At 36.7% G+C, this 14,068-nt stretch overlaps 2 protein-coding genes across 10 annotated transcripts; one reads left to right on the top strand and one right to left on the bottom strand.

The window, feature by feature from the left end:
- The first annotated feature begins 3,268 nt into the window (after positions 1-3,268).
- LOC108347142 (vacuolar-sorting receptor 1) lies at positions 3,269-9,383 on the top strand. Of its 2 annotated transcripts, none has more exons than XM_052868371.1 (12): positions 3,269-3,868; positions 4,483-5,181; positions 5,732-5,820; positions 5,910-5,979; positions 6,059-6,142; positions 6,308-6,384; positions 6,490-6,571; positions 6,669-6,754; positions 6,848-6,914; positions 7,265-7,393; positions 7,689-7,795; positions 8,714-9,383. In XM_052868371.1, the coding sequence occupies exons 1-12, from the start codon at positions 3,577-3,579 to the stop codon at positions 8,807-8,809; spliced, it is 1,878 nt and encodes a 625-aa protein (XP_052724331.1). In that variant the 5' UTR covers positions 3,269-3,576; the 3' UTR covers positions 8,810-9,383. The 2 variants fall into 2 exon arrangements, with proteins under 2 accessions (XP_052724331.1, XP_017441779.1); XM_017586290.2 differs by having other exon boundaries at positions 3,274-3,868; positions 6,672-6,754; positions 8,714-9,382.
- Positions 6,630-12,950, bottom strand: LOC108346353 (putative receptor protein kinase ZmPK1). Of its 8 annotated transcripts, none has more exons than XR_008245233.1 (4): positions 11,836-12,918; positions 9,712-11,250; positions 9,582-9,624; positions 6,630-6,906 (listed from the first exon to the last, which is right to left on the bottom strand). XR_008245233.1 is itself a non-coding variant. In XM_017585423.2 (2 exons), the coding sequence occupies exons 1-2, from the start codon at positions 12,770-12,772 to the stop codon at positions 9,779-9,781; spliced, it is 2,409 nt and encodes an 802-aa protein (XP_017440912.1). In that variant the 5' UTR covers positions 12,773-12,950; the 3' UTR covers positions 9,521-9,778. The 8 variants fall into 8 exon arrangements, 1 of the variants encoding a protein (XP_017440912.1); XR_008245232.1 differs by having other exon boundaries at positions 6,630-6,878; XR_008245235.1 differs by having other exon boundaries at positions 9,582-9,619.
- Positions 12,951-14,068: the final 1,118 nt, after the last annotated feature.

The raw sequence follows: 14,068 nt of genomic DNA, 5'->3' as shown, positions 1-14,068 counted from the left end.
CCTGTGAGTTTTTGAGATTTAAATTTGGACATTATCAAAACTTTATAGCTTCAACATTTTGCTAATAAAAGTGACAATAATGGAACAGGGTCTTCAATAAAGAAGAAGGGTATGAATTGGTTATTCGAGAAAAAAAGAAGGGTATGGGAGAGAGTTTTCAAGACCAAGAAGAAGAGACCAACGAATAACTTCTATGCTAGTTTTCAATCATAAAATTACTCTAATTTCAAAACCATCGGGCCTTCTCCCTCCCTGCCAGCATGGATTTTTTTTTTAATTAAAATGGAATGTCACCTAGGAAGCCACGTCAAGTGTAAAAAAGTTGTAAAAAATTAATAGTCAATATATATTTTCCTTAAATATATTACTTTTGATACATTAAAGTATGATTAAATTTTATTTCAATTATTCCATTTTGTCAGTTTTATACTTGTAAATTTTTAAAACTTTTATAAACCATCATGACATTATTTAGTGGCATAAATCTAATCATACGGTATATATCTTGTAACATCCCAAAATATAGTAATTACCATAATCAGAATTAATTACATTAAGTAAATAAACAGTGCAGTCTTACAAAAACCGAACGAGCGTTAAGTGTCGAACGGCATAAAGATACAGAAATAACGAACGCTTAAACAGACAAGAGTTCAAGGACGAACGGCTTTACAAAACTATAACCGAACGTCCACAAAATAAACTTAACGAAACTAAAACACACGAGCGAGCGCTCTAGGGCTCGGCTTTAACTTCAACGTCCACCAGAGTTGCGTCCTCCAAATTTTCTTCTTCTAGCATTTCTTCAAGGGACGCACCACCATCTGCTCACATCCACACGGATGATCATTGCAAGGACAGGACGAACGTACATAACAAGATGACAACACAAAGAAGAACGAAGGGGTAAGCTTAAGTAATTTAAATTCATACTTCAACATTTCTACTCAAACAAAACACATAACTTCAATACATATTACATAATCCAAAGCGTAAATATATAAATACTAGACCGACCGTCCAGACTGTATGAATCTGTGTAGTTACAAGCGTCCTTGCACCCGAGTGGTGTGGTAACTGGGATACACCAAACAGCTGCCACTCAAGGTCAGTCCGTTCTTACGTCGCCCATGTTAACTTATGGACTAAGGACCTCCTGCCGTTCCCACACATGACATACTTCCTCTACATGAAGATAGTATTCACGGAACATCAGGATGGACTGCGAGGCTTAACTTATCCACAGTCATACTTTACCAAATTTAATATTCAATATACAACAGAGTCGTTCCTCCATGGAACGCTCGTTCAAATACCAAAATCATAATTTCACTTCTTATGGTGTTCGCACACCTTAATACTTCCTTTTATTCACTTTTTCATTCTATGTTCCACTTCCATAAAAAGACGAGCGTTCAATCCTCTACGAGGACGAACGTCAGGCGTGAGACCGTGGGGTTTCTTTTCAAAACAATAAAGTTGACACGCTGAACATGACGAACGTTACTTTTGCTAAAATCGGTTGAATGAACCGACTCATAGCGATATAATGTAAGTGTTTTAGGATAATTTAAATTTAAAGACTTTGATCTAAATTCAAAAGGATAAGGATATAACCAGATGATTTATTTAGTACTCTGAGGACAATTGTTTAACAGGATCGACCTCCAGTCAATGACCGCAAACGAATATTCATTTACTAAAAATCTGTGACGAACACTATTTACGTACGTTTTGGAATCAAGGATATTGACGAGCGTTCGGTATAAGACCGTACACTTCTTAGGACGAACGCTAAGTATAATACCGAGCGCTATTAGGACGAACGCTCAGTATAAGACTGAACGCTACTTTAAGACGAACGCTTGGCATAAACCGAGCGCTTATTAGGACGAACGCTAGGTGTAAGACCGAGCGCTACTTAATACGAACGCTTGGTATAAACCAAGCGCTATTGGGACGAACGCTCAAATAGCATTTCAATTGGGGACGCTCGTTCTAAGACAGAATCCTTTCCAAATGAAAGAATTTCACTCTAAATCATTTTCAGAGAAACCGAACGGTATATGACCGTACGATAACGAACGTATTTTATCATATGACAGGATCATTATATTTCATATTTTCATCTTCATCTAAGCTTAACATTTTTCATACGATTCATAATTTTATTACTTCTGTTTCATCATTTAATTCCCATACTATATGGATTTCACATTAAATCATACTATACAAAAATTGTTCAGTATTCAATTCATGCATATCAGCCAGCGCATACCATATTCATTCATGCATAACAGCGATCGTTCAAGCATAATCAAACACAGCATACATCTCATACATTCTATTTCTATCATGCTCGCACACAATCATATACGTATGGATCAAATTATTAAGCTTCCCTTACCTGGTTAGCAGTGTACTCCCAAATGCAAGATTTTGGTTCGACCTCTAACAGCGTTCTACACCCAGGTTCACTCAACAACTTCCACTTAGTCTAAAACACCAAAAATCAGAATAACTCAAACCTATAACCCATGCATGCAACCAAAACTAGGGTTCGCATGAAACCAGAAAAGATAAACGGTTGACGACGAGAACTTACCAGTTCCGATTCAAAATCTGTTCGGTCCAAAAGGAAGATCACAGCTGGACGAACGTTCCTACGGTTCTGAAACGTGATCGGAGAAGGAAACGGTGAGTTACAGAAGAGAGAAGTTTGGGAGGTTCTAGAGAGAAGTTGGAGAAGATGAAGAGTTGAGGTGCTGAGGAAGAAGATGAGTGATACAGGTGAGAGGAAGGGTTTTTCGAAACTCATTTTGTTCGATCCACGTTCGTGCGGACGAACGTCTCCCGATCCGACACCTGCACACTCACTCTGACTTCAGAACCTTCCAACGTGACAAGTGGCGCTCGTGCATGCAGCAGTGAGTGCGTTTTTAATGCACTGAACGTGTGACGAGACGCATTTAATGAAGCTGACAGGTGACTCAGCAGTGCAATAAGTACAGATTTGATATTTTAATTATGATTAAATTTTTGGGATCTCACAGTAGTGACCATGTTAAGGTGTATAATAGAAAACATTTGAATATTTTTTTATTATTTGTAACAATTAAACAAAATATAGAGTCTGAAAAGAAATACAGAGGGGTAAAGATTTTATATTCACAAAGAACATAAAAGAATAAAAATGTTGAACCACATTGGACCATCGTAATTGTTGGCAGTTGTGTATATGAATTGCAATGAGTGCAATTACCGTTGAATATAACTAACCCATTCACCCCATTGTCCATTTCTTTCGCATATTGGTTCTAGATTTGGATGATTTTCTCATCTCCCACGTAACAACCACTAAAACCATTGTTTTTGGTCTTCATTTTCATTTTCCTCATCTGGGTTTCCTTCTCAGCAAAGCATGCATTGTACTTAGCTAAGCTTTCCATTTGATCCAGACAGTGCTTCAAACATGTTATTTCAATTTCAGTGGTGTTGTTAACTAAAACTACATTTTTTTTGCCTTTTCTGTTGATAGAGATCTTTCTCTATTGAAGTGGAAGAGTTCAACATCTGATGACAATGAGGACAAAGCAAAGTTTTTTGTGGTTTGGATGGATTTTGCTTAGTGGGTCTTGTTTGGGATCGTTTGTGGTGGAGAAGAACAATTTGAAAATCACTTCCCCAAATTCATTGAAAGGTATATATGAATGTGCAATTGGGAATTTTGGGGTCCCCAAGTATGGAGGAACCATGATTGGCTCAGTGGTGTACCCCAAGACCAATCAGAATGGATGTAAACCCTTTGATTCCTCGTTGAGTTCCAAGCCCGGAACCTTCCCCAGCTTTGTTCTTATTGATCGAGGAGGTTAGCTACCCTTCACTCCTTTCAATGCTCTTCAGTCAATTATAACAAAGGAAAGAAGTATAAGACTCGGATGGGTTCATTAAGTACTTTAAAATGGCGTTACTCAAGTGCTTTTAGCATGCTTGTTCAAATAGAATTAGAGTTTCGTCACAGTGGATTTGCATCTAAGTTTTTGCTGTATTGTAAAATGTGTAGGTTTATTCAGTGTTGTTTTTGGTTTTCATAAATTGGCTTTTATTAAGATAATAACTGTCAGGATCATTGGTGTGAGTTTCTTTTACTCTTTGACATACAGTTCCATGTTGTTATACGTATGGAAAATTTGAATCTTCTGTGCATTGCAATGCATTTCTTTTCCTTTTATGCAATTTTGGCATCACTCGGACAGTTGGTGGTAACTTTCTCGATCGAATATGTATCTTGACATTAGTTTTCCGTTGCTATCACAGACTTGGAAGGTATTTTCAATATAATGTAATGTTAACTTCTTGTGAAAGATTGTGGTACATATTGTATATGCTTCACATTATTGTGTATTGATTGGTACAAAATTGTTGATATCAATGGTTGATAATGATAAAATCTGTAGAACTTCTTTTTGCCACTTTTGTTAGAGTGCTACTTCACTTTAAAGGCGTGGAATGCACAGAAAGGTGGAGCAGCGGCCATTCTTGTTGCAGATGATAGGACAGAACCATTGATCACCATGGACACACCTGAAGAAGGAACTGGTTCCAGCAAAGACGATTATATTGAGAAGATCAACATTCCTTCTGCCCTTATCAGCAAATCACTAGGGGATAAAATCAAGAGTTTTCTCTCTAGTGGGGAAATGGTTAATGTGAATCTTGATTGGAGAGAGGCGCTTCCTCACCCTGATGAGAGAGTTGAGTATGAGTTTTGGACAAGTAGCAATGATGAGTGTGGACCAAAGTGTGAAAGTGAAATTAACTTTGTCAAGGGTTTTAAAGGGGCAGCTCAATTACTAGAGCAGAAAGGGTTTTCAAAGTTTACCCCTCACTATATAACTTGGTATTGTCCAGAAGCATTTATATTGAGCGAACAGTGCAAATCCCAGTGCATAAATAATGGAAGATACTGTGCACCAGATCCTGAGCTAGATTACAAAAGAGGGTATAGTGGTAAAGATGTTGTTATCCAAAACTTACGTCAAGTATGCTTCTTTAAAGTGGCAAATGAAAGTGGAAAGCCTTGGCAATGGTGGGACTATGTGACTGACTTTTCAATCCGCTGCCCAATGAGAGAGAATAAGTATACTGAAGAATGCTCAGACCAAGTTATTAAATCTCTTGGTATGTTGGATACACTTTGCAGTGGACTTGTGATTCTCTTTGCTGTTTGATTTTGAGTGTACGCCAGAACTTCTCCAATCTTGTAAAGCTCACATAGGGCTTTTTCTTTTTGCTCGCATGATAAGAGATTATTAGTTATACTGAGTATAAAAATTAGCACAGTCAACTCATCGACATACATTTGAGATGATTTTTAAAGGTAGTCACTGTTAAAGACAACAAACTTATCATGCATGCATGATTTTATTAGAACTAGAACTAAAAATAAAGTGAATTTAAAGTATATATATAAATGAATGTAAACTTATAAATTAATTTTGTAAAATTGAGTTAGACTTATCATTTTTCAAAGTAGTATAACAGTCATTTTAATATATTATCAGTACCATCAGTTATAATTGTACGTAGACCTCATTTTAAAATCGGTTGCCAAAAATTTAAGTAAACTTCTCATTTGTCATCTCAAATATTCTGGGGGAATGTTTTGTTACATTATTCTAATTACGGATATGTTGCATGCTTGTTCACTCTTTCCTGGTATACTTTACAGGTATTGATTTGAAGAAAGTTAAAGATTGTGTTGGAGATCCTGATGCAAATGTCGACAACCCTGTTCTCAACAATGAACAGGATTCACAGGTTTTTATTATAAGGGAATATAGCATTCTTCTGGGATTTTTCGGTTCTCTAATTTGGCCCTTCTGTTGGTTAATGAATTTTTGTTTCAGATTGGTAACGGCGATCGTGGAGATGTTACTATACTACCTACTCTTATTATAAACAACAGACAATATAGAGGTTTGATAACCTTTCTGAATATCTTCGTGGCTGTTTAACCCTGTTCTGCTGTGTAATTTTAATTTTCAACCACTTTTAGGTAAGCTATCAAAAGCAGCAGTACTCAAGGCAATATGCTCAGGCTTCCAAGAAACTACTGAGCCATCAATTTGCTTAACTCCAGGTCCCTTTTTGCATTTCTTCTTTACTCCTCGTACCCCTCCCAAACATCCTAGGAGAAGAGCCAATAAATTAAATCTTATCAAATCTTTCAGCTGGCAATGTGTAATATATGTTGTCGTTTTGGATAGAAGAATTGATATTACGTACCTTTGCTTATCCTTTTCAGACATGGAAACTAATGAGTGTTTGCAGAACAATGGTGGTTGTTGGCAGGACGCTGCTGCTAACATTACTGCGTGCAGGGTATTTGGTTAACTCAATGTTGTGCCATATTTCTGTGAATGTTCATATTAGTGTACTTCAATACATGTGGAGTAAGGCTTGGTTTTTTCACTTTCAAAATTGTAGGACACTTTCAGAGGAAGAGTATGCGAATGCCCAGTTATACAAAATGTGCAGTTTGTTGGTGATGGATATACCCATTGTGAAGGTAAATTACTTTCTTTATTTAGATCAATTGCTTCATGTGATAATCTCCACGCTATAAATTCAAAATATAAATTCACATTCACATTTTTATTTCAAAGCAGCTACAGGGGCCTTGAGGTGTGCAATCAACAACGGAGGTTGTTGGAAAGAAACCAGAGGTAGCACGACTTTCTCTGCTTGTATTGTAAGTAATCCTCTTCATCCTCTTTTCAATTTTCTTGCTTGTATGTTTTTTTTCTTTTAATGTTGATATATGCTTTCTTAAATGATTATGCAGGATGACCACACCAAAGGTTGCAAGTGTCCACCTGGATTCCAGGGAGATGGAGTCAACTCCTGTAAAGGTACTATGACATTCAAATTTTTTTTGAACTGTTCTAATATAAATAGTTATAAATCTTCTTACAACATCCTGCATTAAAACTTACAACCTAATGAAAAGAGCACTGGATGTTTTTGTTTTCATCATAAAAATATATTTACCTTTATTTTTCTTAATACATTATTAGATATTAGGAGAATTAACAGGAGGTTAGTGTAGGAAGATATAACATTACCCCTCTAGTACCTATCCTTTGAATGGCACATACATCAATCATGAACTAATATTGGTGAAATAGTTATGCTATGCCATTAGCTATTCTGCAAATCTGACATTTGTTTCTTAAAATTTCTTGTTTTGATTATGTTGTAGATCTGGATGAATGCAAGGAAAAATTGGCCTGCCAATGCCCAGAATGTCAATGCAAAAATACTTGGGGAAGTTATGAATGCTCATGTACTGATGGTTTGTTCTACACGCGAGAAAATGATATGTGCATTGGTGAGTTTTTACTTTTAACATTTTTCTGAATTTGTTTGTATGGCATTTTTTATGCCTGACTAACTGGATCAGCAGATTTTGTTCGCTCGTTAAAATTTGATAGATGATTCTTCATGGAAAACATGACTTTGCACTGGTTGCCACATTGGCATTTTATTTTTATTTATACTGTATGTAGTTTCTGAATTTTATTCTGGGCTTTCTAATTATCTATGTTGATCATCTTTGCATGGTTGTTGAGACTAAAATAATAATTTACTCATTTTCACATTTGCTATATCTTACAAATATGCAGGAAAATATGCTGCTTCGGTGACCGGTGGGGGCATCGTTTGGATGGTTATTCTGATATTGGCTGTTGCTGGTGCCGGGGGGTATGCATTTTACAAGTACAGAATCCGGGTATAATTCTAACTCCTTTGATTGTCCTTTAAACAGTATGACTTTGACAAATATTCCTTAAGGCAGATCTAGATAAAAAGCTATTATGTTAATTTGAATTATTTCAGTATTTATAGTCTTCAAAACATAAAAAAATCCATTTTCCCAGTGTTGAGGCAAGATTTGTGAAAGACTCCTCTGATTAGAGTCAGGAAGGAAGAGAGTTTCCTTCGCACATCTAGTTTCAGAAAATACAGTTACACTACAATGCTCAATATGTACGAGGTCAAAACACCATCGTAAATACCAAAACAATTCAACATAATAGTTGAAAATAAAGACTGAACACTCCCAAGATGATGCAGCACTCAGTAAGTGGTACATAAGAATATTTCTGAGAAGGATGTACAATGTAAGAGGAACAAGATGCAGGTCACCTAAGACAAGGCTATAAGTCAAGGCGGTATCAAGATTAAGTGTTTGAACAAGTACTAAAAAGAAGAAAAACTGTCTTAAAATAAACTATCTGAAGTTTAATAAAAGAATTAATGAAGTCACACACCACCTTTAGTCCTTTTGTACTATTTTCTCTTAAATTTCGATGTTGCAAGTAAGTAATACTGATTGTGGTACAAATCTAGTTAGGATTGCAGTCAATATAGTAATGCAACAATAATATTGTTTTTTTTAATTAAAAAATACAATACCTATAGCTCTAAGAAAATATAACTACATTTTGTTAAATCATCTTTTCATTTTATTAATACTTTCTCATTCCATTTAGTCAGCATATTATGTTGGTCCTGATTTGCTGGTTCAAATGACAATCAGTTTCTTCTGTCTTTCTTTTTATGATGTTTTAGTTATAATACAAGCGCACAATTTAAGCATTGACATCCTAAACTCGTTTAACTTACAAGAGGAAACATTTTTCTGCAGAGATACATGGACTCTGAGATAAGGGCAATTATGGCCCAATATATGCCCTTGGATAATCAACCGGAGACTTCTATTCATGCTCAAGGAGATGTCTAGAAAGTATGGGAATCCCATCTCTATGCAAAGATGAATTTGATATCTTGGACATTCTCTACAGTTGGTTAGTTATTAACACAAACAAACTGCTTAACCCGAGGCTCCTAGCATCAGACTTAGTTAGTATCATCCTTACCCTTCAAATCTCATTTTCTTTCTGTTTCTTTTCCTTGTTTTTTCTCTTTTTCTTCCCTCGAAGTGGATGGTTTGTTTTTCTGAGGAAGCATTAATATGGAGTAGAGTCATGTCCTTTACTAATTTAGGCAACTAGAAATTGGCACCATATTTCTATTCAACTGGGGATGTTAGATATGGCATGGAAAGAGACATTATTTGGTACAAATGATCAATTTTGCTATCTTCTATTATTTTTTTATTCCAGTTTGTAAATTTTATGAATAATATCTGTAGTTTGATGCTGCCAATGACCTACTAAATTAATTGCAAAGCTCTCAAGAGACAGGTGTCCTGATAGCTCAAATATCCAGGGGAATCATTCATTTTGTATCTTTTAACCCTAGCTTATTGGCACAGCAATTGGGATTATAAGAAAGAATATGTAATCCCGAAAGAATATGCAATTCAGAGCTTATTACAAAACTGGGTATCATTGTAAAACTATATCTTCAAAATTGTTGCCATAATTTTAAGATTGAATATGTACTAAGTAACTAATTTTATGATAAAGTTGGAATCACACAACAGATAATGTTAAAGGAACAAAAGAGTATACTGCAATTAATGGAAATATTCTACAACTGTAACAACTTACGATTTCAAAGCACCAGAATATGATATACAACAGCAAGACTAAACTGCACAAGAATAAAAGATTTACCACAAGGCACAAACTGACAATTTATGATAGGCTGAATCTACCAAAAAACAAGAGGAACTGATACCGTGGATGATAAACAAACAAGGTAGGTGAAAACCTTGCAATGTCTGGCTATTCTTTGTTCAAAACCATCAAGAATTGTGCTCGTAACTTTGGAGCCTCTCAACAACATGACTCATGCTGGGTCTCACATCTTTCTCTTCCTCTACACATTCCAAAGCCACCGTAGCTAATATCTCAATTTCATTCCTATCATACTTTGATCCCAAAGCAGGGTCAACTATTTGATCCACCCAAGATGATCCCACTTCTGACCCTTTCTTCCTTTTCTCCCTCACCCATGTCACTAACCTCCCATGATTATGTGATTCAGCGTCCAATTCTGAGAGTTGGATACCTGCTGTTGGGTTCCTTCCAGTTATCATCTCCAAGACAACAACGCCATAGCTGTAGACATCCACCTTGGAAGTGATTGGCAAGTTGAAAAGCCACTCCGGTGCCATGTAGCCTCTTGTTCCTCTTATTCTCGAGAAGGTTGAATTGTCGAGGTTGTTCCGGTTAAGTAGCTTAGACAACCCAAAATCAGCTACCTTAGGTTGGTAATCAGAGTCGAGAAGTATATTTTGGGGCTTGATATCACAATGCAAAATCCACTCCAAGCATTCTTCATGCAAGTAAGCAAGACCCCTTGCAGTTCCCAAAGCAATGTTATACCTCTTGGTCCAATCAAGAACATTTAAACTCGATGAAAGGTTCTCAGCTAAAGAACCATTCTCCATGTACTCATAAACCAACAACCTATATTTTCCCTCCGCACAAAACCCTAACATGCCAATTAAGTTCATGTGGTTAAGTCTTCCAATGATACTTACTTCAGCCAGGAACTCACTTTCTCCTTGGCTTGCTACTTCATGTAGTCTTTTTATCGCCACAACCCGATGATCAGACAAGACACCTTTATACACTGTACCTCCACCACCCCTTCCAATCTCTTCACCGAAACCTTTGGAAGCTTGTTTCAATTCAGAGTAACTGAATTTCCTAAACCCTGTTTCCGCAGCAAGAACATAGGCTTGTTTGTCAGCATTATTCCTAAACAGAAAACACCACACCAGAAAGAAGCACAGAACCTCAAGTCCTCCCAAGGCACACGCAAACCACAGCATGAACCTCACCGATCCATTTTCTTTTTCTTCCACATACGGTCTTTCTAGTTCTTTCACTCCTCCGCTATTTCCCCCGCAAACCAAAACATTACTGATGGGGTTCTCATAGTCCTGAGACAAAGGCAGTCTCAGGAAGAATGATCCCGAGAAACTTACTGAATGATGCCCATTCAGCAACTGTGTCTTCAGGTAGCACTGACTACCGAAACCACCTTGGTCCGAAAAACTGAACTGAAACCCTTTGCATTCGCACAACTTCAAGCACTGATTCACACATTGTTCGTAAGTGTGATTCTGATAGAAGCCGTAATCATATCCATAAAAATCAAATTCAGATAAGCCCACGAAACGAGACTCTTGCTTAGTGGTGTTGCACCAAGGATCAAAATTCGGTCTGCAACCTAGAGTCCAGTCTTGACTATCAATCCATCTGTGACCTGATAGCATAAATTTCTCAATGAACACTACAGGAGGAGACAACCATATATATAAACAATTATAAGGGGGAAACACATGAAGTAAAATGAATTAAATAAACTTATCTTGTAACTTCAAATAAACTTTTATAGCAAAATTTGATTTAGAATATGCATGGGAAAAGCTTAATTTATTTTAACATTACTTTCTTTTCACATAAGAACTAACTGATGAGTTTACCTACGCAGAAGAAAGTCAAATAAAAACCATCTTATGTACAAGAAAAAAACCAGGTTTTAGGAAAAGTTAAAGGAAAGAACCTCTATAAAAAAAATGAAGTACTTGGCATAAGTTTGAATACTTTCTCCATAAGTACTTATCACAGAAGAAAATCAGAAAATCTTAACTGAACTTCTTTACTGAGCTAAAATAATCATACATACTGCAATTTTGACGAAAGTTCTTTTCTTTTAACTTCTTCAAAAACTGAGACAGCAAAGTCGACTTTTAGTTCATGGAGAAACTCAGTGCGTTTTAACTTCTTATTTACCACTTTTAATAAGAACTTTATCCAAAAAGTTTCCTCTACCACTTTCCTGAAATACCTGGAAGGCAGGAACACTTTCTGCCAGTTGTTGGGTTATTTGTGCAGTAACTATTGGGTCCACAAATGCCATGGATAAAACAAGGTTGTGGGCGAAACAGCCCTGATACCACCCACTTCTCTTGTCCATCTACCATGCTGTAGACCCTCACATTACCGTCATGATCGAGGGTCAATCTCCGCTGAAGCACCGTCCCGTAATCGATCGTTCTGAAAGTGTAGTTGTCGGAAGAAAGCACGCCACCCAACTCATCAAGCACAGCAACCCTGCTATCGTTGAAAGTGGATCTGCCGTTGCCATTACCGAAGTTGTTGCTCTGAAGCCAAGCGTAGGGCCAGAAAACGCTGGAAACTCGAGGGCCCTGGTACATGAGCCGCAGAACATTCTCGAAGTCGAAGAAGAGCCTGTAGAAACCGGAGGAGTGGTTGCTCCCGCTTCTCGAGGAAACGAGGTTGGTGCTCCCTCTCAGAGGCTGGTTTGGAAGAAGTGTGTTGGTCGGGAAATCGAAGCTCTGCCACAAAACAGCGCTGTCGGAGGAATCTTCGAGGAGTACGAGGTTGCCGGTGTCGTACAAATGTAAGCGGACTTGTCTGGATGAGGTGGTGGTGCCGGTGGACCACACTTGCAACTGACCGGCGTCGGTGAGTACGAGGTTACCGGATTTGAGAAGGGAGAGCGTGGAGCGTTTTCCGTTAACCGGTTGGTCCCGGTTGGCGATCCAAACAAGGGTGTCTGGTGAGTGGGTGTACCATACTGCGAAGCAGAAAGCGTTTTGTCCGACGGCGTAAAAGCCTGCCGTGAATGTTGCTTTGGGTGATGACACTATGACTTCTTCTTTGAAGTTCTCTACGGAGAGAGAGACGGAAGATGAAGCATGAAAGCTAGGGAAGAAGATGAGAGGAACGAGAAGAGCCAAACACAGTGTTGAAGCTGCCATTGATGAATTTTCTCATGCTATGCTATGCCTTGCTGTTTTATGTCTTCCTGGTGGGGTTCTAGCGGTTGAATAATAAATAAAAACAGAGAAAGAATCAAATCGAAAATGACAACATATGCAAGTTGCTTGGGCTATGAATTATGCCTCAACGTGAAGCTGATCCATGAAAGATAATGTCGTCTTGTCTTCGATATATTCTATCTGTGCGTATATATAAAAGCTTAATGCAAAATAAATAAATTAAGGAAATTTATATTTATTTTTTTGGATAATCTTTCTTTGAAATTTACTTTGTATGTTAAAATAAACTGGTGTAATAGTTTAGAAATATTGAAAAGAAAAATAATACTTTCACACGTAAAATTTTTATATTTATTTGATCCAAATCTTTTTTATTTTATATTTTTTAAAATAATATAATTTTTTTCATATTTTTAATGATTATTTTGTTTTTATATTATATGTTAAATAAATATAAAAATGTGTCCACAATTGCTTCACTCTGCACAAACTTAATAATAAAACTAGGAATTAGTCAATAGGTGTGGAAAAGAAGTGTTGAATGTCTGACTAACTACACCTACCCATCCCGAAAAGGTGGTTGTTCTTAAGATATTCTGGTTCCTTGCAAAACACCGCCATTGTCCTCTTCCATAGTTGTATCTCCCTTTCTCACTATAGAGAGACACAAAAGATAAATAGAATTGGTTCTAGAAAAAGATTTTAAATATGTATTAGTCTACTATATCCAGATAGCCGACCGTTTGAGGGGAGAGTGTCTTTTACACCGATCCATAATCCAGTGATCGCGAGTCAGGTAAGATGGATGTCATTAATGGCTAGTTAATATATTTAATGACCATATCAAGGATAAATATATGGCATTTATGGGTGATTGGCATATTATATTGCACAAATATATTGTATTAATAAATAACTAATATAATTAATGGGCTGGACAATTATGAGGCCAATAAATACAATATTAATGTTCAAGTAAGATGATCTTATTCCAAATTACTATCAGAATACAGAAAGGGCAGCTTTTCTGCACGACCACCGCTGATCGGGAGGACAACTTAAACACTGGACGAACGGACTGACATAGTGAAGGGCATATCTGCAGGCAGAAGAGGCTAGGATTGAAGACGGATAACATCGGACCCCAATTAAACTGAAACAATTAGTTTATAAAATTTTACATAAAATTTAAGTTTATTTTTTACTTAAATTCTAATAAATTTAATATTCGAACTTTAAAAACAATAGTAATATAAGGTTTAATCATTCCCAAAA

Source organism: Vigna angularis, chromosome 9 (genome assembly GCF_016808095.1).
Source record: "Vigna angularis cultivar LongXiaoDou No.4 chromosome 9, ASM1680809v1, whole genome shotgun sequence".
NCBI lineage: Eukaryota > Viridiplantae > Streptophyta > Magnoliopsida > Fabales > Fabaceae > Vigna > Vigna angularis.
Note: the sequence above shows the minus strand (reverse complement) of the source record. Positions and strands in the feature narration are given on the sequence as shown.